Source organism: Perognathus longimembris, chromosome 2, assembly GCF_023159225.1.
Source record: "Perognathus longimembris pacificus isolate PPM17 chromosome 2, ASM2315922v1, whole genome shotgun sequence".
NCBI lineage: Eukaryota > Metazoa > Chordata > Mammalia > Rodentia > Heteromyidae > Perognathus > Perognathus longimembris.
Genome location: NC_063162.1, coordinates 136,039,682 through 136,063,667, shown reverse-complemented (window position 1 = coordinate 136,063,667; position 23,986 = coordinate 136,039,682). Strand labels below are relative to the sequence as shown.

Genomic DNA, 23,986 nt, shown 5'->3' with positions numbered 1-23,986 from the left:
CTCAAAGCTGGCGCTCTACCACTTGAGCCACAGTGCCACTTCTGGTTTTTTGGTGGTTAATTAGAGATACAAGTCTTAAGGGCTTTCCTGCCCAGGCTGGTTTTTAACCTCGATCCTCAGATCTCAGCCTCCTGAGTAGCTAAGGATTACAGGTGTGAGCCACTGGTGCCTGGCAAAAATCTTTTTTTAGTGCCAGTCTTGGGGCTTGAACTCAGAGCCTGAGCACTGTTCCCACCACTTGAGCCACAGCTCTGTTCCTGGCTTTTTGGAAGTTAACTGGAGATAACAATTTCAGACTTTGCTTCTTAGGCTGGCTTTGAAACACAATCCTTAGATATCAGCCTCCTAAGTCGCTAGGATTATAGGTGTGAGCCACCAGCATTCAGTTCATTTTGTTTTGCTTTGTTTTTGTTGTCAGTCCTGGGACTCAGGGCCTGAGCACTGTCCTGGCTTCTTTTTGCTCAAGGCTAGCACTTTGCCACTTGAGCCACAGCACCACTTCCGGCTTTTTTCTATATATGTGGTGCTGAGGAATAGAACCCAGGGCTTCATGTATATGAGGAAAGCACTCTTACCATTAGGCCATATTCCCAGCCCCCTCATTTAAAAAAAAAAAAAGGTTAAAAAATTTTTGTCACTCTGATTTAAAAGGATGACATTATTAAGATGCATTGTTCACATAACCTGACTTCTAGAACTGAAGCCCCAGTTTACAACCACTCAATAAAAAAAAAAATTAAATTTCCCACTTGTAAGCCTGGAAAAGTATTTACATCAGTAGCTGATGTCTAAGGAAAGCAAGAACAACAAGGCATACCTTCTACTACAGAGTGGAAAAAGATAAGAGGAAGTCAGGTAGGAAAGTTAGCCCAGTAGGCAGGTGGCAATCTAAATAAGATTCAGATGAGAAGACATATGTAGAGCAAAAAAAGAGATGATAGGTCATGAGAAGTCAATTTCAAGCTAGAAGACAGTCCAGGTAATTTTTAAGATAGTATGACAAAAGGAAGGAAAGATAAAGCATTTCTCTTCTTGTACTTCTGAGTCATGATACCAAGGGAAACCTTCCCTTCTTGCTAGACAATCTTGAAGCATTACTTAGAAAAGTCACATCCTGTGATAATGTTCATGGCAGTACCTGTCTGGTTGGGGCAGGGCCTCTCTTGTCCTTGGTCTGATTTTTGCAGACCATCATGAAACTCCTCAAGCCAAATGTTTTTTGTTTTTTGCCAGTCTGGGGCTTGTCCCTGAGCCTCTTTGCTTTTTCTGAGTAGCTTATTGGAGATAAGAGTCTCATAGACTTTTCTGCCTGGGCTGGGCTAACTCTGAACCACGATCCTCAGATCTCAGTCTCCTGAGAGGATTACAGGCATGCGCCAAATGTTAAAATAGAATGCATTTTGTTTTTTCATGCCAGTCATGGAGTTGAAGATTTTTTTTTTTTCCCTCAAGTTTAGCATTCTACCACTTGAGCCACTTCTAGCTTTTTTTTTTTTTTTCTTCCTGGCAGTAATGGAAATAAAGAGTCTCATAGACTTTCTTGACCAGGTTGGCTTTGAACTGTAATCCTCAAGTCTCAGCTTCTTGAGCTGGTAGGGCATTTTTACTTTTGTAAATGTATCTCAAAACATATTTGGGGGGGCTGGGGATATGGCCTAGTGGCAAGAGTGCTTGCCTTGTATACATGAGGCCCTGGGTTCGATTCCCCAGCACCACATATACAGAAAACAGCCAGAAGTGGCACTGTGGCTCAAGTGGCATAGTGCTAGCCTTGAGCAAAAAGAAGCCAGGGACAGTGCTCAGGCCCTGAATTCAAGGCCCAGGACTGGCCAAAAAAAAAAAAAAAAAAAAAAAACCAAACAAACATATTTTGGGGATAGAACTTCATAGTGTCTTCCTGAATTATTGGAGATGCGCAGGAACATTATGAAATCAAGAGTTGTGCTTCAGGATTCAGAACCACTGGAGACTGAGTTCTCAGTGTGGGGCTGAGCTAGATGCCCTGGCCAGGAAGGCTTCCACAGAAAGCAGCGGGGGATAGGCACTGCCATTAAAGCCTGTGGAATCCCATGGACTCTGAAGGACACTTGATCCAAGTGCACAGAGAAGGCTTGGGGGTGTCCAGTAAATTCCCAGAATGACACTGGAGGTTTCTACAGCCCATAGAACAATGAGCACGCACAGACAGTTAAGATGACAAGAGAACCATTGCTTTCAAGCAGGAATTAAGTGGAGACGATGAAAAAGCTCACAAGCCACAGAGCTGTTGGAAGGTCTGCAGAAGTGAGGTGCAGGAATGAATAGCAGCAGGTCCACACAGGAGTTACCCAGACTCAAGGACAGAGATTTCTGATACTATTATTTTCAAACACTTTATTATGGGAAGTATCAAATAGGCACAAAAGGAGCAAGAATGGTACCAGGAACTTGCCTGTGCTTGCCAACCTTGTTCCTTTATCTGAATGCACAGACAAGATTGGGAAGGAAGCTTCCAAAGATACACTCTTGATTTTTCAACTTCTTACTTTGCATAATTGCTCTCAAAATTACATATTTTTAAAAAATATGGAATGTTCCATAAATTTGCATGTCATCCTTGCTCGGGGGTCATGTGTGTCTTCTCTATATCATTTCAGTTTTAGTACATGTGTTGCTGAAGCTTGTACTGCATAATCTTGTACAGCAGCATTTCTGAAAAGACAGACACTCTCAAACCTTTCTAAGAACATATGAAGAGTAGGATTATATTGCTATAGGCAAGTGAGATACCTGAAGAAGGCAGACTGTAAAGGGGAAATAAGCAGATAGTTATGGGGTTTGATAGGCATACAGAAAAAAAAAATCTAGCTTGGTGAGTCTTCATTCCCCATCACCCCCCAAACCAGTCCATTTTCTTGGGCATTAATTCTCAGGGTCTGAAAGGATTTGGCAGTGCCTGAGACCCAGAAGCCAGGGTAACAATGTCATGCTCAGGAGTGCACAATGCAGGGGCTCATGGATGGGCCCTTCTTCGGTGATATCTGAATGACTGCTTGTGTCTGAGTTTCTTGTAAGAAAGGAAGTAGCTGAAAAGCAGGTAAGCTGCCAGCACCGTGCTAACCCAGCGATGTTTGCTTTCTTCACGCTGATGTGCTTGCTGCAATACCAGTAATATTCTTTTTGAAATGCTCCAACGGTACCTTAAGGGGGAAAAGCCCACATCAATGTCCAGCTTAGCAGCTCCCCTAGTGGTGCATCCATGAGATTTTTCTCCTTCACTGGTTTGACTGATGCCATCTTGGAGTCCTGGTGCTGGCTGAGCTCTGTAAACTTCATCTTGAACAAGTATTTAGTCTCTCTCTCTCTCTCTCTTTTTTTTATCTGAACTGTACTTGACATAGGCAAATAGTTACTGGGATAAGTTCCTTATAAAAGAATCTCAGCTAATCAATAAAAAGGAAATAATAAAACTAAAAATAACCAATTCTCAATGGTCATGAAAGCTAGTAGGTGGCAGATGATGGGGGCTGCATCCGAGGGAATCACACCATACATGCAGGAAGCAGAGCCTGGAAAGGCAGCCTCGGAGTAACTCCACCCTCAGCTGCTTCCTTCTCTCCCCACAGATGAACCCACCTGCAAACTTCTTGCCAGGATCCACTTGCAACCTCCACAGTCTGCCATAAAGAGGCCTGACAAGAACACAGAACTGTTAAGAAGCACTGGGCAAGATGGGTCACTAGAACCTGCTGCGGTTCTGCAGCTCCCCACATATCCCGGGGCACACAGCATCTCTGATGTCCACCACAGAACATTTCACAAACCCTTCACTACACATGCCATCTTGCTGTCTACTAAGGCTCAATTATTTTTTTTTTATTAGTTCCTCTTTAACCCTATCCTAAACTGGCACTTACAATTTTCTTGTAGCAGATTTTCTTGTAGCAGATTTACCTTCCTAATTATGTCTTTCTTAAGCTAATATGAAAACTAATTTGTATTTCCTAAGTACCTAGCAGCTGGAGGAGATGGTCTAGGCTTATGCTAGCTTGCTCAGAGGAACTGCCCAAGGATTAAAAATGTGTCACAAGTAATCTGCATGAGGGATAATCTGTATGTGACAACTAAGAGTTGATTGTATCTGCATTTATAAAACCCACAGGCTATTCCTGTCTCTTAGGGTTATTATAAGCCTAAGCAACATTACAATTACATGATTCATACATTCTCTCTTTGCCCCCAGTTCATACCACCTCTTGTTGGCCAGAGGTTGTTTAATGAGAAAAGAACTCTCTAGTCTATTTCAGTAGTAATGCAGAGAAAGACAAGAAGGCTAACTGAAAACAGACTTTCCTAAAATTAAATGTTTTCCTAACTTGTTATCATTTACTAGTTTTTTGAAAGGGGCATGAATAGGGACAGGACATGAGATTCTTGGGAGAAAAATGTGAATACGAAACGATAAAGAATACAATCGAGGCAACATGGCTGGAAGCTGTTCCAGAAGTATTCAGGCAATTTTTTAAAAATCAATATTGAAATAGAAACTCCCAAGTCTTCCTGAAGTAGCCACCACACTTGGAGAGATTCAATCAGTGCTGTGGAGTCACTTCCCTGCGACAATGGACATGTCAACTGTGTTTGTGGCTAGCATGGTGGCTGTACAGTTCATAAAATGTAGCTAGTGTGACTGAGAAACAACCCCTTTTGTTTTATGTGATTTCAATTAATTTAAGTTTAAGTGACTAGACTATAGCTCAAAAAACTTTCTAGAGCTCCCATGGTGCTAACTCCACATCATAAATGTGCAATGTGCGTGCATGTGTACACACAGTTTAACACTGTTACAGGCTGCCTTTGTTTGGTGGAAACTCAATATGAAACCAGATGCTTTGTAGTTGCCTGTAATATTTCCTAGGCATTTGCTTTATTTATATCACAGGTTTTTTCCTTTCCTGCTCTACTCTATTAACTTATTTCAATGATCTTTAGCTCTCTAGGCCGTATGTAAGAAAATTAATTAGTATTTAAGGAGAATCAGTATAGAAGTATACTATAGTGCTTTGAGAGGTACAGAGAGGTAGGGCTGTGCAAAGTCAGAAAGATTGCTGGATACCTCTTTACTGAGCCAATCTGATAGCAAGGCCTTTGTAGTTTTGCTCCAAACAGTGTCTCAGTTTCCATATTTAGGCCCCCTTCAATGATTCTCAGACTGAAATGCTGGCTTAAAACAGCAAAGTTTTTTTTTTTCTTTAAATCAATTTCACCTCAAAAACTCCATTTAGGCTCTGAAAAATCTCTAAATTGGGGCCCTTCTAGTAATGAAGATTTGATGTAATTATAATGTCACAGGCAATTGTGCTGACAGAAGAAAACCAACATGACTCCTTGCTGGGCCTTTGCTCTGCGTCTGACCAACGGGAGGAGAAAAGAGGCTTTGTCAGGAGCAGATGTGCAGTGGGAGGCCCCAGGAAAGCAGATCTGCTGAATGAAGCAGGTGCCACTCAGGCATTTACTTCACTGACTCCAACCATAACCTCCCCTTCATTTGATATCCTGCTTCTGCCAGGCTGCTGCTGGATTGTGCACATTTGCTCTTTCTTAAGCAAATGGTAGAGCTGAGCACAGGGAAGTGAATCCCTGTATTTACATGGGTAACCTGAGAGCCTCAGAGCCCCAAACCATCCAGGCTGCGATGTGCAAGCTATTAGAGTTAATAACAGTGTGCTGACATTCCTTCAAAATCCTAATAGAAGCATAAATAAAAAGCGGAAAGTCCCCTTTACACAAGAACTTTAAAATCTTCATTCTGTAAGAATTTGTCTTGTTAGGATGTTCTGGTTCTTGTGTGAATAGTTACTATTGCACCTTTAACAAGCTCCTTTAAAACCTACCTTTTCTTCCATCTACTAAATAGAAATAGTGCCAAGTAAACTTGCCTAATATGACTTTGGATTTGGTATGGGGGAAAAAAAAATCCCTTTGCAGAATATTGCCTTCAGTGTCAGCCACTGAAGTTCTACGTTGGTTACAAGGTGATTGAATTATCCCAGATAAGAGACACAGATAGATTGAAAGGCCTAAGGGGAAGGCACTTTGGCTTTGAGAACACTGGGGTGGAGGGATCATGGTCAATGGTGTCCACCTGTCAGTCGGAAGAGACCTTCTGGAAATCTCTGCTCAGGAGTCTTGACTTCAGTCTTCTTCTGCCTAGAATGTGCCTGGTTCACGTTGGTGCCTATTTCACAGAATGTCTCCCTAAGCTGAGAACAGCTGTCATATCACAAGAGCAAACGAAGGTATGTCAAGCCTGACAACATGTGGTAACTTCTTTCTGGCTTTAGAAAAGCCAAATGGAGGCATCAAGCCTTCTACAAAGATAGCTCCTAAAACTTGTGTCTCAGATAGATACTCAGAAGCGACATTAAGGCCCAGTGGCCTAACTGTAGTTCTACAGACTTTAAGTTTTCAACAGCAGAGCCTAGATTAACAATTTCAGATATACAAATAATGACAAATAAGGCCTCACTAATATATAAAGACAGGGAGTATAACCTGTCTCTGTAGGGAGAAAGCTGGGCTAAACCCACACTGCAGGACAGTAGACAATAACTGAAGAACCCTGCCAGTAGAACCCCTCTAGCTATGGTGCTATGTCTGAGGAGTGACATAAAAGGCCTGAATTCAGTATGCCTGGAGAACATGATTTCATGTCCCTCACAGGCTTCCTCAAGTAGAGATACACAGTATGATGGTCACTAATTCCTCCCCTAAATAAGGCCCAGCTGAATAGCTAGTGTTACAGGTGTGAGCTACCCACCAGGCTAGAGTTTTTAATAATGATAATGGTAAGAACCAACAAATAACAGTAGAGATGGTAGACAGCAGTTATGGCATGCTTAGGCTGCCCCAGGCCCTAAACAGAGTAGCCCCAAATCATCTTTACCTTCTAGTTATGGCTACCATGACCCCTTGCTAGATGGAAGAGACTTGGTGGGGAAGGCAGGAAAACTGCCAATTCTGAGAGTTCTTCTGGAAGACACTTTAGACTTCAAGAAGTCGTTAAGAGAGGAAGGAAGGACAAGCTTCAGCAATGACAAGTTACCATGGAGTTTCCCCTTCCTTCCTCCAGTGTCATGAGACGGTAGAGAACTGGACAACTCTTTGGGTATTCCAGATTTGAGCCCATAACACAGCTGCTGAAGCTGTGTTTCACTGTGAAATCTGAAATTCATCCAAGAGAGCAAAGGCTCCTTTCAGCTTTGTGACCCACCAGACTTTGGATAATTGAATCTTTTGGTGGCTACTGTAAATCCATTAGAGCACCTGGCTACAGACACCTTTAATTATAAAAAGAAACTTGCACTTGTGTGGAGTGGAAAAATGCATGGCCTGTACCATGAATAAATACACTAGGAAGTGGGTCTAGGTGTCGCCACTGCCTCCTGTCTCAGGTTTTCTAGCTCAGGGCTCTGCAGTGTATAAAAATAGGCCAGTTCTTCTTGCAAGCCTCCTGCCCTGCTGTTCACTGGCTGCGGATTACTGTAGTCACATGAGTGGCTTCTTCTTTTTTTTTGTAATGCAAAGCCATGCTGTCTATGAGCTGAGAAGGTCACTAGAAGACAAGGCTCATGAAGTAGTTGCCTGCCCCCCTTGTGTGTGAAGGGGGTACAACTTGCTGGAAGTAGATAACAGTATTTTTGCTATAGACTTTAGTCAACATTATCCAAAAGAACTTTCTGCAATGATGGAAATATCTCTGAGCAATCCACTATAGAAACCACTAGGCACATGTGCCTATTTAATAAATATGACTACATTATAATGAAATAACACCTCAGATCGTATATGATTAATGTAACTGAATGATTTTACATTTTGTTTAATTTTAATTTACTTACATTTGAATTCAAATAGCCACATGTAGCTAATGGCTACAGACAGTTGCCATCTATTTATACAATTTTGTAGGTTCAAGCAACACTTCCAACTCAGCTTTCCAAGTAGATGGAACCACAGGTGTGTGCATACTTTTTTTTTTAATGTGGTACTGAGGTTTGAACCCAGAACCCCAGTCTTGCTTGGCAGGCACTCTGCTACTGAATCACACTTCTAGCCCTTTTCACAGTTATTTGTTTACTTATTATACCAGTCCTGAGGCTTGAACAGGGCCTGGGACCTGTCCCTTGAGCTTTTGGCTCAAGGTTAGTAATCTACCACTTAAGCAACAGCTCTACTTCTAAGCTTTTTGATGGTTAACCAGAGATACAAGTCTTAAGAGACTTTCCTGTCCAGCCCACTTTGCTCCCCAATTCAAAGATCTCAGCCTCCTGAGTAGCTAGGATTACAGGTGGGAGCCATCAATGCCGGGCCACACTGGTTCTTTCTGAAATAGGGTCTTGCTCTTTGCCCAGGTCTGATCCTAAACCACAATCCCCCTATTTTTATGCTTTCCACCATAGCTGGATAATAAGGGTGCAACACCATGCCCAGCTTCTTTCACTGAGGAGTTCTCACCTAGAACCATGATTCTCCTGATCTCCCACAAAGCCGACAGGCATGCCCAGATACTGATTGTGAAGGGGTCTTACAAACTTTTTTTTGCCTCATCTAGTCTTGAATTGTGATTCTCTCAATCTCAGTCTTGCGAGTAGCTAAGTTTATAGGTGTGACCACAACATCTGGTTTATACCAGATTTTGACCGTGTGTTTTTATAGCTCTTTAGGATTTGATATTTTGTATTCATTTTTAAGATATATCATGACTTTTCAACTTCTAAAGCCGGTAAAAAAAAAGGCCACTGTTTACAAAAGTAACCCTGAAAAGTAGTCACCATACCAAGTACTAGTCTATCTAGAAAAACAATGAAGACCATAATTTCCACTTGTTTTATATCTTCTTTACTTCCCAGGTGGCAAGAGGCAGTGAAGGGGAAAGAAGAGAGCCACACTAGGCAGTAAAAAGAGCACTGGACATGAGGGCTGGGTTGCCAGTTTCCCCATTAATTTGCTAACAGAACCTGGTCAACCACAGCTCTGGCTACTTCTGTAAATCAGGTCATGTGATGTATGTTCCATCCATTACTGGGAAAGGTAGAAAGATGAAGACAGTGTGAGGTCATTTGCAAGGGGAAAGACAGAGGTGGCAGTAAGTTAAAAAAATAAATTTGCAGAGAAAGAAAGGAAAAAGAGAATGCTCCTCAATACTTATCCTCAGTGCTTAGTCAGGCAGAGACAGAGAAAAATAGAAATAGCGTGTTTTTTTTTTCCACTAGTAAGACATCTACCAATGTGTTGCTAGAATGAAAATGATTCATTTTAAGAGAAAAGTTGTCTCAAATGGGAAAAAAAGTCCTGTGTACAAAGAAAGCCTGTTTCCTGAGCCATAGAGGTCACCAAGCATTGTCAATGTTCCCAGGCTGCTGCACTACGAAGCTGAGTTCCCCCGGCAGCAGCCAATTCAGAGCTCAGCTTGAGTAGCTCCAACTTCTGTACATATAACATGTGTGCATGTGCATGTGCACATGTGTCCTGGGGCTTGAACTCAGGGCCTGGGTGCTGTCCCTGAGCTTATTTGCTCAAGGCTAGTGCTCTAACACTTGAGCCATAGCTCCACTTCTGGCCTTTTTTTTTTTTTTTTATTTAATTGAAGATAAAAGTCTCATGGGATTTGTAAATTATATTTGTTTGTAAAATAATATTTTATTATTAATTTGAATTATATCTTATCTGATACATTATTTTGATCCTTTTTATTTAACAAAAATCACATGACAGTTAATAAATATTAGAAAAAAAAAAAAAGTCTCATGGGACTTTCCTGCCCAGTCTGGCTTTGAACTGTGATCCTCAGATCTCAGCCTTCTGAGGAGCTAGGTCTACAGGTGTGAGCCACTAGCACCTGGCTTACATCTTACTTCTTATAAGAGGCAACTCTTTAGGTAAGTCAGCATGCCCTCTTCTGCTTCCATTTGAAAAGGATCCATGATTCCAAACAAGAAGTACCTGAATTACAAAGGAATCTTAAATCTTCTTGCTTTTTCTTGCAGAATAGGTCACGTTCATGCTTGGACTGAGTGAGACCATCTTAGTGTGTCATTTCCTTTCATGTCATCAGGAACAGGAGAGTGGCCTAAAAGCCTACAGCTAGTATACCTGCTGTTCTTTGGGAACCGTCATAGCATACAGAAAACAGTTGCTCAGGACTCTATGCTTAAAGCTTGGAGAAAACAACTTGACCACTTTTGGACCAAAGGTATAATAGTTCATACAGAATGCAAATGCACTTTTAGGGCTGTTACATTTTACGGTGACTGAAAGTATACTCAATTTGATATATTTATCTAAATTTTAATTAAAATATCAACACAAAAAGTAATTTAGTGGCAAATAGGACAAGCCAGTAACCTTTATATATTTCTTAATTAATACTTAGCTCTCCATTGACTTTTTCTTTTTGGCTCGCACAAAATCAGTTTCACACTTGCTTGCTCAGCTGTGCTCTACCACTTTGGAGTCATTCTGCCAATCTGGCCTTTTCTGGTTATTTTAGAGATAGATTTTTCTAGGGTGGCTTCAGACCTCAATCCTCTAGATCTCAGTCTCTTGAGTAGCTAGGATCATTGATGTGAGATACCAGCACCTAAAAAAGGTCTTAGCATTACTGGGGTTTGAACTACGCAAGTACTGTGAACTCTGTATAACTTGATCTACTATGAAGAATGATGGGGAAGAAATTGAAACTGAACACTAATGAGAATTTCCTGTTTACAATGTGTCTATGTACCCGGTACTATGAGAAGCCCTTGACAAAATCATCTTGTTCAATGCTCATCACCTTATTTCAGTACAGAACTATCATCCTAATTTTATAGCTAAGGTTCATTAGTGAGGTTAATATGCTTGCCTATGACCACAGAGGCTTATTATCAGTACAGAATTAGAGTGTCCAGCTCCTCCAGGCCTTCCCCATCCCATACCAGATCCCACAGAACTAAATGACCCTCACTACAGTTTTCCCTCAGTGCTGCTGGGGACATGTTCTACCACTGAAGGATTTCCCCAGCTCCCTGTACCACTTTTTATAACAGAATTGTTAACCTGCTTTTGTTGAGGGACTCTAATCTAGTTCATATCTGATCAAAGATTTGGATCCCAGATGGGCTCAGTTGTTAATAGACAGGACTAGGAGCCATCCTGTCTCGCTTGGAAGGCTTCACAGGAATGGACTACATGTTCCAATCTTTCCTGTGAGGTCACTACTTAAGAATTCTGCATGCGCGCGCGCGCGCGTGTGTGTGTGTGTGTGTGTGTGTGTGTGTACTGAGGCTTGAACTCAGGGCCTGGGTATTGTCTTTAGTATTTTCACTCAAGGCTAGCTCTCTACCCCTTGAGCCACAGATCTACTTCTGGCTTTTCGGTGATTAATTGGAGTCTCAGGAACTTTCTTGCTTGGGCTGGCTCTTTGAAAAGCCACCTTCAGATCTCAGCCTCCTGAGGAGTTAGTATTACAGCTGTGAGCCACCTGTGCCAGGGTATTTCTGTCCTTCGTTGAACCTCATATTTGTCCTGACCCATCCTCAAAATTACTCCTCTATCTAAAAGATTTTTCTCTGTATGTGTGTGTGCGTGCGTGTGTTACAATGTTGGGTACTGAAATCAAGGTCTCCCATATGCTTGGCAAGTGCTCTAACATCCCTAGTCTTAAAAGATTAAGTGTGTGTGCATGTGTTTCAGACAGGGTCCCACTATATAGTTCAGGGTGGCCTCCAACTTGTTATATAGCTCAAGTTGACGCTGAATTCACAATCCTCTTACAGTGGCCTCTCAAATGCTGGGATCACAGGTGTTACCCCTACACCAGGCTCAAAAGATTCATTTCTAAAATAAGTATTTCTCTTTTCTTCTCTATCTCTCTCTCCTTCCTTCCATTATTAGGGTTTGAACTCAGCCTGTGCTTAAGCCATGCCTTCAGCCCCAAATATCAAGAATCTATGTGCCAGTATCAGGGCTTGAACTCAGAACCTTATGCATGCTTGACTTAGGCTTACATGCCTGACACTCTACCATCTTAGCTACACCTCCAGCCTAGCTGCTTTGCTGGTTATTTAGCTAGGATTACAGGCATGAGCCACTGACATCTGGCTAAAATACTGTTGGTTTTTTCCCCAGTCGTGGGGCTTGAACTCCGGGCCTGAGCACTGTCCCTGAACTTCTTTTGCTCAAGGTATCACTTTACCAGTTGAGCCACAGTGCCACTTCTGGCTTTTTCAGTTTATGTGGTGCTGAGGAATTGAACCCAGGGCTTCCTGTATACAAGGCAATCACTCTACCACTAGGCCATATTCCCAATTCTATTTTTAAAAGTTTTAAGAAGTGCAATGCAAAACAGACAGGAGGATGTGAAGACATGTTTATAGGAGGAAAAGACAGGAAATTAACATGTGCGTTCCTTTTGCAGTTCAGCAAGCCTGTGTGGGCATTTTAATGTTGAAAGTCTTAAAGAAGAGCCTCAGCAGAAGCCTGTTGCCAGAGTCAGGCCTGAGCAAAGTGAGCCCTGCTGCCTTGCAGACAAATGCCAATGCTGCTTTTTCTGTAAGTGTAGTGTTAATGCATTGTCATCAGCTTTAATTTTTAAACAGCCTTTCCATCTATTTCCCTTCATTCAGAGCATGAGGACAGAAGGTTAAGACCCCAGGTCTTGACCAGGACAGCGGGTAATACTGTTAAAAGGTATGGGAATGAAGAGTAGAAACGAACTTCAAAATAAATGTAAAGCTAACTCTTCAAAAAAATTTTTTTTGGAATTTTAAATTACTTTTTTTCTCTCTCCAAGTTAACAAAAGGGGGGGGGCTTTTAGTAACTACTAGTAAGTATGCCACAATGAGAAAATATTATGGCACAAAGAACTGGGGAAACAGAAAAAGGGAAGCTGGATATGGTGGTGCTTACATTATTCCAGCTATGGGGGAAGCACAAGTAAGAGAGTTGCAGTTCAGGTCAGCCAGCCCCAGCATAAAGCAAGACCCTACATTGAAAATAACTAAGGCAAAAAAAAAAAAGTTGGAGGCATAAATCAAATGGTAAAGCACCTGTCTAGCAAGCACCAGGCCCTAAATTCAATCCCAGGCACTGCCCATACATATATTCATATACATATACATAAATAAATAAAAAGACATACTCAGATCTTGTTACCTAATATTATGTACTAAAATAAATTTCAGATATTTTAAGCATAGAAAAGATTTATTAAATATAAAAGTAGGTCAGATACCACTGGCTCACATCTGTATTCCTAGTTACTCAGGAGGCTAAGATCTGAGGGTCACAGTTCAAAGCCAGCCTGGGCAGGAAAGTCTGTGAGAATTTATCTCCAACTAACCACCAGAAAACCAGAAGTGGCACTGTGGCTCAAAGTGGTAGAGTGCTAGCCTTGAGCAAAAGAACTCAGGGACAGAGCCTAGGCCCTGATTTCAAGCTTCATGACTAACAAAACAAACAACAAAAACAAAAACCACAATAGTAGCCTAGTATGGTGGTTCATGCCTATAACCCCAGCGATTGGGAGGTAGAAGCAGGAACACCACGAGTTTGGGACTCTCTCAAAATAAAATAAACTGAAAACAACAAGAAACCCCATGAAAATAAAAAGAAGACAAATCATTAGGGAAATACAAAAGTAATAGAAGACACAATAAACTCTGAGAAATGATTTGCAACATGTAAAATAAAGGCTATGTTTTTAACATAGGTGGGGCTTTTCCAGATTAGTAACAGAATGATAAAAGGGCTAGGTATGGTGGCACACTCATGTACCCAGCACTGGAAAGGGAGAAGCAGGAGGATCAAGACTTTGAGGTCAACCTGGGCTACAGATTAAGAGCCTATTCTCAAAACAAAACAAAGAGTAACATAAACTCCCAACAACAACAACAACAAAAAGGCAAGAAAAATATAAGGGTAGATAAAAACATGAAAGTGAAACATTTTCTACTAATATAAAAGATGCAAATTAAGTAAGATACAGCTTATTGCCTACTCTAAAATAAGCAAAAATACTGCAGTTGTGCTGGTGAGGAGTAAAGGGCAGCCCTCCAGCAGCACTGTGGGAGCTGAAAGCAAGCACAGAGGAGACCAAATAATCAAAGATGGGGCAAGACTTTGTATAAAGACAAGCAGAAACTTTTTATTGTAAAATTCTTAGTAATCTAAATTATCGACAACAGATTGACCAATTATGGACAATATGATAAAATATTATCAAGCATTTAAAATAATCTTAAAAAAATGACTTAATGACATGAAAATGGTTGTGACAGTTGAAAATGAATTTCAAAAAAGCGCTGATGAAACAACTGTATTTAGGTTAAAAACATTTTTTATGAATAGGAAAAAAAGGCAAGGTTAAAATAAACATGAACATTCTATTGGTAGAGTTACGGATTTCTGCCATCAGGACAAAAAGCCCAGGATTTTTATAATCAGGACATAGAAGTCCAGAGCAAATGCAGTCTTTGTCCCTTCTTTGTCCTATGGAATCATCAGAAAAAGCACCAGCTAGTTTAGAAAAACATTGAGGCTTTCTCAGGAGCTCTGGCAAGAGGTTTGATTACTTATGAACCTCAGTTACTATCCTGTTCTGCCCTCTCTTGTTTTTAAGAAGCAAACAAAGCTGTATGTACATGCAAGATCTCAAATGTAAGAGCAAAGGCTGAGGTAGCCAAGTGCAACTATAAATCTTACCTTTCATTATTTTTGTTACAGAATACAGAGGAAGATTAAAAAAAAACATTAACCCTCTTTATTCCAGAAGTGCCCATATTTACTGGCCCTAGAAACTAAAAGTCAGAGTTCTGGGAGCAAAGGAGACTTGGGAGCCACAGAGACAGATTGGTAAAGTACAGGGAAATGAATGGGTTAAAGTGCCTGACGTGTGAGTATGTACGTGTGCATATGTGTGTGTGTGTACGTGCTGGTACTGGGGCTTGAACTCAGGGCCTCATGCCTGGCATTTTGCTTGGGCTGGCTTCCAATTTGCATCCTCCAGGTCTCATGAGGCCTCTTGAGTAGCTAGGATTACAGACTTGAGCCACTGGTGCCCACTTCATGACTTCTTATCAAGGTATCTTAGGAAATTATTTGGTTGTCTTTCCCAGCCACTGGCAATTCTACCTCCTTTTCAATGAAAAGGTACCTATGGAAATTAAAAATTTGCTTCAATTTAAATAACCAAATGAGACCAAACCGAATCATGTGACTCAATTTTAACAGACCGAAGATTCATTTTCCACTACTGAAAAAAATACAGAACATAAAATGAAGTACAGTAATTTTAGTGCTTGAGCAGTTCCTTTAGTATTGGGATAGGGTTAATGATCAGAAAAAAGGGATATCTGCAGTCTCAGGTACAGAATGCCTTGTCTTTGTCAGATCTTTTTTGGTGGCCCAGAATTTAAATCTTTGCCACATATAATTATCTTTAATACTACCCTACAAGATACTACTTTATGCCCTTGATATCCCAGCTACTACCCACTTTGCTACCATATTCCATCAAACTCAACCTATACTTGTCTTCGATCTCTAATAGCTCTTCCACAAACTGTTTCAGGCCTGAACCATATTAAAAATGATCCCAGAAAAGTCAATCTGCTAGCTGAATTATGTAACCATATTCTGGATTCTGTGATTCACTTTTATCTCGTAAGGATAAAGTTAGTTCTATACCTATGATTAGGATCATGCTCTGCCATCTTATTCTTCCTGGTAATAAACTCATTCTGATTTAAAAAGGCAAGAAAAAAAACAACAACAGGTAAACTTGTGCTGGCTTCAGCAAACATATACAAAAAAAGAGAAAGTCAAAGAGGATGAGCAATTTTTATTCAAGGATGTTATGCAAACCTGTGAAGTGTTCCATTAAAAAAAACTAGTCTGGGAATATGGCTTAGTGGTAGAGTGCTTCCCTAGCATGCCTAAAGCCCTGGGTTTGATTCCTCAGTACCACGTGAACAGAAAAAGCTGGACGTGGCTCTGTGACTCAAGTGGTAGAATTCTAGCCTTGAGGAAAAAGCTCAGGGACAGTGCCCAGACCCTGAGTTCAAGCCCCAAGACTGGCAAAAAAAAAAAAAAAAAAGTGACTTATTGGCAGATACTGTAAGTATGTCATTTCTGAAGTGACAAAGCTGAGCAATGGGTCATAATCCCCTTAACAGTCTATCCAGAAACTATATAGGCTGGTTAAATGTGGGAAAGTGTGATTCTAGTCCAAGAGTAAGCCCTATAGCACTTGGATGAAAGGTCAAAACACAGAAGAAATATCAGAATTATTTTGGATTGTTCCATTATTAGACTCATCTCTGGATTCCCAAGGGCAGATAAAATGATTGGTCTTTGTGTAAGATTTGCTGGGATAGGCATAAAGCTATTTTGATTTGTACCTGATTTGATACAGAGAAGCTACAATGAGAAAGGGGTAAGTCCAACTCTCCAGACTTGAGTTCAGCAACCATCAGCAGACACAAATAGGATGGCTTGTTTTGGGGGAACTATATTTTGTTGTTGTTTGTTTTATTGTTGAGAAAGCATCTGGCTATTTTGTCCAGATTGGTCATCAGCTTGAGTAATTCTCAGCCTCCTTAGTAGCTGAGACTACACACACAGGCTTAGCTGGAACCAAGGGCATTTAGACTGTAGATTTGAATTTTCTCTTATCACAAATGCAGGCAAAAACATGAAGATTACTTGCAGAGGGGTTGCTATCAGTAATCAATAGTAGTAGGTGTGGTCTATTTTATTGCATGATTACACAGGTCAAGAATATCCTAAGATTTGCCTGTAAATTTATCTGTCCAAACAGGTGAGGTTGGGGAGGAACCTGGATTATAAAAGTCACTTCTCTCCCAGACAGGTCAAGTCTATTAGAATCTGTAACAAAACCTACTGAATACCCCAAGAGCACTTGAGCAGAATGCAACAAGACTAGATTGCCTACCTTTCATTTAGAGTAGATTAGGACTCAGTTGAGGAAGAGAAAAGGTGAGCAAATAGGGATAATATTCTTTCCTTAGGGGTAAGCAAATAGGGGTAAGGCTTTCTCCATCTGTGGTCCATTTTAACCTATAACCTAACACACATGGCTGTAAGATGTTTTCTTATCCAACAGCATTCCTGCTAAATCAGCCCTATCTCTATTTAGGTTAGTTCAAGAAAGTACCAGCCATTCAGAAAAAGCAGTCTGTTGTAGTTCTGGATTTTGGGGGATGGGAGGGTGAAAGTGGGAGTTCCTTCAGGAGATTCTCTGAAGCCATAATGGTTCTGTATTTCCTACATTATTCTTCCCTCCTCCCATGTGCAAAGGTGGACACAGAAAGATACAATGCCAACAAGCAGGGTATTTGGTTCTTAGGGAATGGCCATTAAAAAAAAAAGTGCTGCTACTTTTTTCCAACACTTATTGCCATTAAGGAGCTTTCTTTCTAAATACAAGTATGTTATCTACCTATCTGCCTCTTTCCAGGATTTTTAGGCAACAATTTTTCCCAAATCCGTTTCACTATTATACATAGATACTTCAAACTCAGTAGCACAATTACAGAGTCTCAAAGATCAGGGCTGGTCCTCCCCTCTGACCTAGATTTCAGAGGCACTTCCCCAGGCAGCCAAGTCTTGGCCACTGACCCCTAGAGCCTGTGAATTCAAAGAGCTGGGATGGCTGTAAGTTTGGGCACCACATGTGTATGAACTTCATCTCCTTTGTTTCTCTGGGATATTCCCCAATATCCAGGAAGTCAAAGAGCTGGGAAAGGGCAGGGTGGTAGCATGTAACTGGCTAAATTGAGATGGCTTTGGTGAGGTTACACCTAACAGGAAGCAGAAACCTTGGGACAGACCAGAAGAGCACCTTCATCGCAGCCTACTGCCCAAACTGGGGCCAGGCAAAATGGTGGCACCTTTCTAGAGGGAGCCAGCATACTTCACAACCCCACAGAGGAACCTCTGTTGCAGTGAACAATCTACCCTACCTCAAAGGAGAAGAGAGGAAAAATAGGCCCCATAGGAAAATTTCAAGTGCCTCTCTGCAAGTTTTGTCACAGAAAATAGCTGTTTTTTATATCAGTAGTCCAATTAGGTAGCCATTATTACGGAATTTTTCCGTCAAGAAACCTCACATCTCCTGACACTGAAAGGAATCAGAAGCTCCTAAAATTTTCCTACGCATCAGATGACTATCATGGAAGAGAAACTCAAACCAACCTCAACTCTTTCTGAAGGGTTTGTTGCCAGCCGTGTCAGGAAGGTTTAAGTGGAAACAGGGAATAAATTCAATAAAATATTTATGATCTCTTACCATTAGCATCTTGGACTCCAGTAAGTGCTCCGACGGCTGCTGCGGTTTCCCCAGACAGGACGATCTGTCCCCCGCCTTGTAAGGTGGCCTCAGCCAGCGTGGCGACAGCATGGGCAGCAGCTTCGCTGTGCATACAGGGACAAGAGAGAGGAGGGTATGCAAGATGAATAAAGGTATGGCACCTGCCACAAGACAAACCATCTGTCCTTGGCTCGCTTTACCATTGGCTTCATGGCTATGAGAATTAAGTATGTGATACCAGTGCTAATGAATAAAGCCAGGAATAAGTTTTAAATAATATAGAAAGAGAGATCCAGGCCTTACATATTTATAAAGCTAATCAGAAATTTTCTTTAAGCCTAGGTAATGATATCCAGTATGTCTCTCCTTATCTCAATTGCATGTTTGCAAACCACAGTGGAAGCTCTGATCTATATGACAATGCAAATGCCATTTCAGTTGTCAATCACAAGGTTTTCTTTTCATCTTTTCTCTTTATAGTAACATACCATCTGAGATCCTCCGTTTAAGACAAGGATGGATAATAATATGAAGAGTAAGGAACCTATTATCAGTATTAAATAATTTAGATTACAGTCATGCTTTTTAAATACAAAGTAATGTCTGACTAGTAACTACAAAGTCCAAACCTTCTTTTTGCTTCAGTATATATGCAGATATCCCTGAAAACTGAAAATTTAGCACTTAAATTATCATTGAAATTCTAAACATCTTGCCTCTAGAAATAGATACAAATATCTACAAATATTCTATGCTATGTAGAATATAAAAATATTAACCTAATCTGCTTTTTTTCTCCCCTCTTTCTTTTCCTTACTGTTATTTTATTTTTTTGGTCAGCCATGGGGCTTGAACCTAGTGCCTGAGTGCTGGTTACCTGAGCTATTTTGCTGAAGGCTAGAACTTGAGCCACAGATCCACTTTTTGCTTTTTTTTTTTTTGTGATTATTTGGAGATAAGAGTCTTCACAGACTTTATTGGCTGGTTTTGTTGGTTTTCTTTTTGTGTGTTTGTTTTGTTTTTTGCTAGTCCTGGGCTTGGGACCCAGGGCTTCAGCACTGTCCTACCTCTTGAGCCACAGCGCCACTCCTGGCTTTTTCTGAATGGGCTGGTTTTGAACCATGAGCCTGAGATCTGTTTCCTAAGTAGCTAAGATTATAGGCATGAGCCACCAGTGCCTGGCCCTGCTACACTATGTGCATAGACACTTGTTTTTCTTGCTTCTATGATGCACACACTACCAGTAAGGAAGAAAAGAAAAACGTCTGAAAACCATAATAATGGATCAATTCAGTATCGCTGGCAGGAAGATATCAGGTTCCATTCCTGAGTTCAGAGCAGAAGTAGGCATGCTGTGGAGAATGCAGCACCAATGGGTGTCAGTGGCTCACACCTGTAATCCTAGCTACTCAGGAGGCTGAGATCTGAGGAGTAAGGGTTCCAAGCTAGTTGGGTCAGGAAAGTCTTTGAGACCAATTAACTACTAAAAATAACCCACAAAAGATAGAAGTGGAGTTGTGACTCAAGTGGTAGGGTGCTAGCTCTGAACCAAAAAGCTCAAGGAGAATGGCCAGGCCTTGAGTTCAAGCCCAGGGACTGGTATATGTGTGTACACACACACACACACACACACACACACACACACACACGCACACGCACACACACACACACACACACACACGGTAGTACCACTTAGGTTGGCAGAAGTGGTCAAGATCTTGTGTTTAATTCCCAAATAAACTAGTTGAATCAGCTTTTCTGCCTCTGAGGCAGTCATCTGTAAATCATAGGCTCTAAATGAGAATGGGTGAGGAGGCAGGGGTTGGCTGCGGTAAACATGTCATGACTAGACAAAGTAATGTGCACCAAACTGAATAAAGTCTCTTTCAACTAAGAAATGCAGCAGATCTATAAAGCAACAGATCAGTAATTGCCAGGGAAGACTTCTTTGTCACTAAGAAGTAGTAAATGAAAGTGAATGGATAGAAAAGTCCATTAAATTAAAAAAAATCCCCCCACCCCAGATTAACTTTCCTAACTTTATTTTTATTTTCTATTTTTGCCAGTCCTGGGGTTTGGACCTAGGGCCTGAGCACTCTCCCTGGCTTGCTTCTTTTTGCTCAAGGCTAGCAGTCTGCCACTTGAGCCACAGCGCCACTTCTGGCCGTTTTCTGTATACGTGGTGCTGAGGAATCAAACCCAGGGCTTCATGTATATGAGGCAAGCATTCTACCACTAGGCCATATTCCCAGCCCCTAGCTTTATTATTTTTTTAAAAGTCTGTTTAAAAGGTTTTCTTTTTCCTGATAATAAAAGCAACACATGTAGGAAACTTGGGAAATTAAAGTCTCAAAGAGATGACGTCTGTTAAGCACTAACCAAATAGAATCAAACAGTATATATAGTTTTGTTGTTGTCATGCTGAGGATTGAACCTGAGGGGTGGGGCTTTTGCACACTAGACAGAGAGTCTACTACTAGACCCAGGCTTCATAGTTTTTAAAATCTTTTTTTTTCTTTTTTTTTGCCAGTCCTGGGGGCTTGAACCCAGGGCCAGGCACTGCCCCCGAACTTCTTTTGCTCAAGGCTAGCACTCTACCACTTGAGCCACAGTGCTACTTCTGGCCTTTTCTGTCTATGTAGCACTGAGGAATTGAACCCAGGGCTTTATGCATGCTAGCCAAGCACTTTACCACTAGGCCACATTCCCAGGGTCTCACTATGTAGCGCAGGCTGGTTTCAAATTCATGATCTTCCTGCCTCTGCCTCTGTCTCCTGAGTTCTAGGATTATAAACATGTACCACCACACTCAGCTTATTAAATACTTTTTTGGGGCTTGAACTCAGGGTTCTGGGCTCTGTCCCTGAGCTTCTCTTGCTCAAGGCCAGTGTTCTACCACTTGGACCACAGTTCTACCTCTGGAGTTTTTGGCAGTTTAGTAGAGATAAATCTCACACTTGCCTGCCTGAGCTAACTCTGAAATGCAATCCTCAGATCTCAGCCTCTTGAGCAGCTAGGATTATAAGCATGAACCATCAGTGCCCAGCTTCAAATACATTCTTAATGTGTAACTATTATCACCACCTACCTAATACTTTTCATCTTGCAAAATGCAACAGCATCTATTAAACAGAAATCCCTAGTCCCCTCATCCACCCCTGCACCTCGCAACTGTCCTTGTAGCTTCTGTCTCCATGAATTTTACTATTTTACCTCACCTAAGTGGAATCATATAGCATGTTTTTATTACTGACTTATTTCACTTAGTCAATTATCAAGATTCATTCATATTGTAGCATGTCAGAATTTTCTTCCTTTTTACAGCTTAATGTTTCATTTTTTTAATATATACTGTGTTTTGCTTATTCAGCCACATATTCTGTTGATGGTCAATTGGGTAGCATCCAAGGTCAGTTACTGTGCTATTTCAGTTAATGCTGCTATAAACACGATCACACAATATTTCTTTGAGATTTTGCTTTTAACTCTTTGGAGTATTTAGTCAGCATGAAACTGCTAATTCATACAGCAATTCTATATTGTTGTTGTTGTTTTTGCCAATCCTGGGGCTTGAACTCAGGGCTTGAGCACTGTCCCTAGCTTCTTTTGCTCAAGGCTAGCACTTTACCTACCACTTGAGCCACAGCACCACTTCTGGCTTTTTCTATATATGCAGTGCTGAAGAATCGAACCCAGGGCTTCATGCATGATGCTAGGCAAGCACTCTACCACTAAGCCACATTCCCAGTCCTCTGTATTGTTATTGTTGGTTCCAGGGCTTGAATTTAAGAGCCTCATGCTCTCATTCAACTTTTTCACTTATGGCTAGAGATCTATCACTTGAGCCACACTTTCAGCTTTTTTTTTTCCCCCCTGGTAATTTTGGAGATAAGAGTCTTGTAAACTTTTCTGCCTGGGCTGATTTCAAACTGCCATCTTGAGATCTCAGGCTCCCTAGTAACTAGAATTATAGGAGTGCCACTGGGCTAGCAATATTGTTTATTTTTATCATATGCTTATTGGCTGCCAGTATCTTTGTTTGCAGAAGTTTCTATGTCCTCTGTCCATTTTTTTAGTTGATTTTTCTGTTGCTCAATTTCAGGAACTCTCTCTACACTTTTTTTTTTTTTTTTTTTTTTGGCCATTCCTGGGCCTTGGACTCAGGGCCTGAGCACTGTCCCTGGCTTCTTCCCGCTCAAGGCTAGCACTCTGCCACTTGAGCCACAGCGCCACTTCTGGCCGTTTTCTGTATATGTGGTGCTGGGGAATCGAACCTAGGGCCTCGTGTATCCGAGGCAGGCACTCTTGCCACTAGGCCATATCCCCAGCCCCTCTCTACACTTTCTATATCAACTTCTTATCAGATTAGTTTGCAATGTGTGTGTGAGGTGTGCTTATGTGTGCAAGCGTTCATGTGCATCTGTAAGTGGGCTTGAATTTAGGGCCTACGTACACTTGAGCTTTTTCACTCAAAACTGGTGCTCTACCACTTGAACTACAGTTCTACCTGCGGCTTTTTGGTGATTAGGAAATTGGAGATAGAGTCTCATGGACTTTCCTTCTGGGGCTAGCTTTAGAATAATTCTCAGACCTCCGTCTCCTAAGTCATTAGACTTACAGGCATAAGCCACCAGCACCTGGCTTTAATCAGCAAATATGTTCTCCCATTTTGTTTTACTCTGTTGATATACTCTATGCCACGGGATCAAATCTAGTAGTGCCTTGGATATTCTAAGCAAGCTCTCTATCCTTAAGCTACACATCTATACATCCCTAGCCACACATAGTTTCTATAGCCTGTATTTTTCACTTAACATTGTTATTTTGTCATAAAAATATTGTTGGTATCTATTCAAAATGATAAAAGCAAAATTACAATCCTTTTCCCTTCTGTAAAATTTGGTTAGTTACAGCAACTGCTTCTAGCTGGAAGAGAGAAACAAACTTTAATTCATTGTCACTGAGCATTTTTACTCAAGGCTAGCAGTCCACCACTTGAGTCACAGCTCTACTTCCTGGTTTTTGGTGGTTAATTGGAGATAAGAGTCTCATGGAATTTCCTGCCTGGGCTGGCTTTGAACTTTAGTCCTAAGATCTCAGGCTCCTGAGTAGCAAGGTTTACAGGCATAAGCCACCAGTGGCCAGCTTTATGACTCAGTTTAAAGCCATGACAATATATTTTAAGCCTATTTGCTTTCTTCATAAAAATTTTGTGACAACTTAGGTAGAGCAAAAAGCATAATCATAGATTGTGCATGCAACATGGATACAAGCTAAGATCATTTTCCCTGATGATGCAGTCATGGTACTATAAAACCTAACACTGACAGTGTACTAGTCTATCCTATCTGTCTTTAAAAAGAGAAGTCAGAGTCCAAAGACATCCCTAATCTGAAATTACTACTAAGGCTGGTCCTCACACATTTTTTTTTTTTTTTTTTTTTTGCCAGTCCTGGGCCTTCAACTCAGGGCCTGAGCACTGTCCCTGGTCTTTTTGCTCAAGGCTAGCACTCTGCCATTTGAGCCACGGTGCCACTTCTGGCCATTTTCTATACATATGGTGCTGAGAAATTGAACCCAGGGCTTCATGTATGCGAGGCAAGCCCTCTTACCACTAGGCCATATTCCCAGCC

At 41.2% G+C, this 23,986-nt stretch overlaps 1 protein-coding gene and 1 non-coding gene across 12 annotated transcripts in view; both read right to left on the bottom strand.

The window, feature by feature from the left end:
- The window catches only part of Nrf1 (nuclear respiratory factor 1), a 109,577-nt gene that overhangs the window by 12,336 nt on the left and 73,255 nt on the right, over positions 1-23,986 (bottom strand). For 7 of the 11 annotated variants that reach the window (XR_007210109.1, XM_048340210.1, XM_048340206.1 and 4 more), the window contains one exon: positions 18,333-18,457. Coding sequence is in view for 10 of the 11 variants with exons in the window: in XM_048340210.1 (XP_048196167.1) it covers positions 18,333-18,457 (125 nt within the window). In the remaining variant the exon portion in view is untranslated. Of the gene's footprint in view, positions 1-2,356; positions 2,692-3,611; positions 3,672-18,332; positions 18,458-23,986 lie in introns of those variants that run through there. The other 4 variants (XM_048340214.1, XM_048340212.1, XM_048340211.1 and 1 more) reach the window with 3 other exon arrangements.
- Positions 2,560-2,666, bottom strand: LOC125347407. Its single transcript, XR_007210194.1, has one exon. It is a non-coding gene; the product is annotated as a U6 spliceosomal RNA (small nuclear RNA).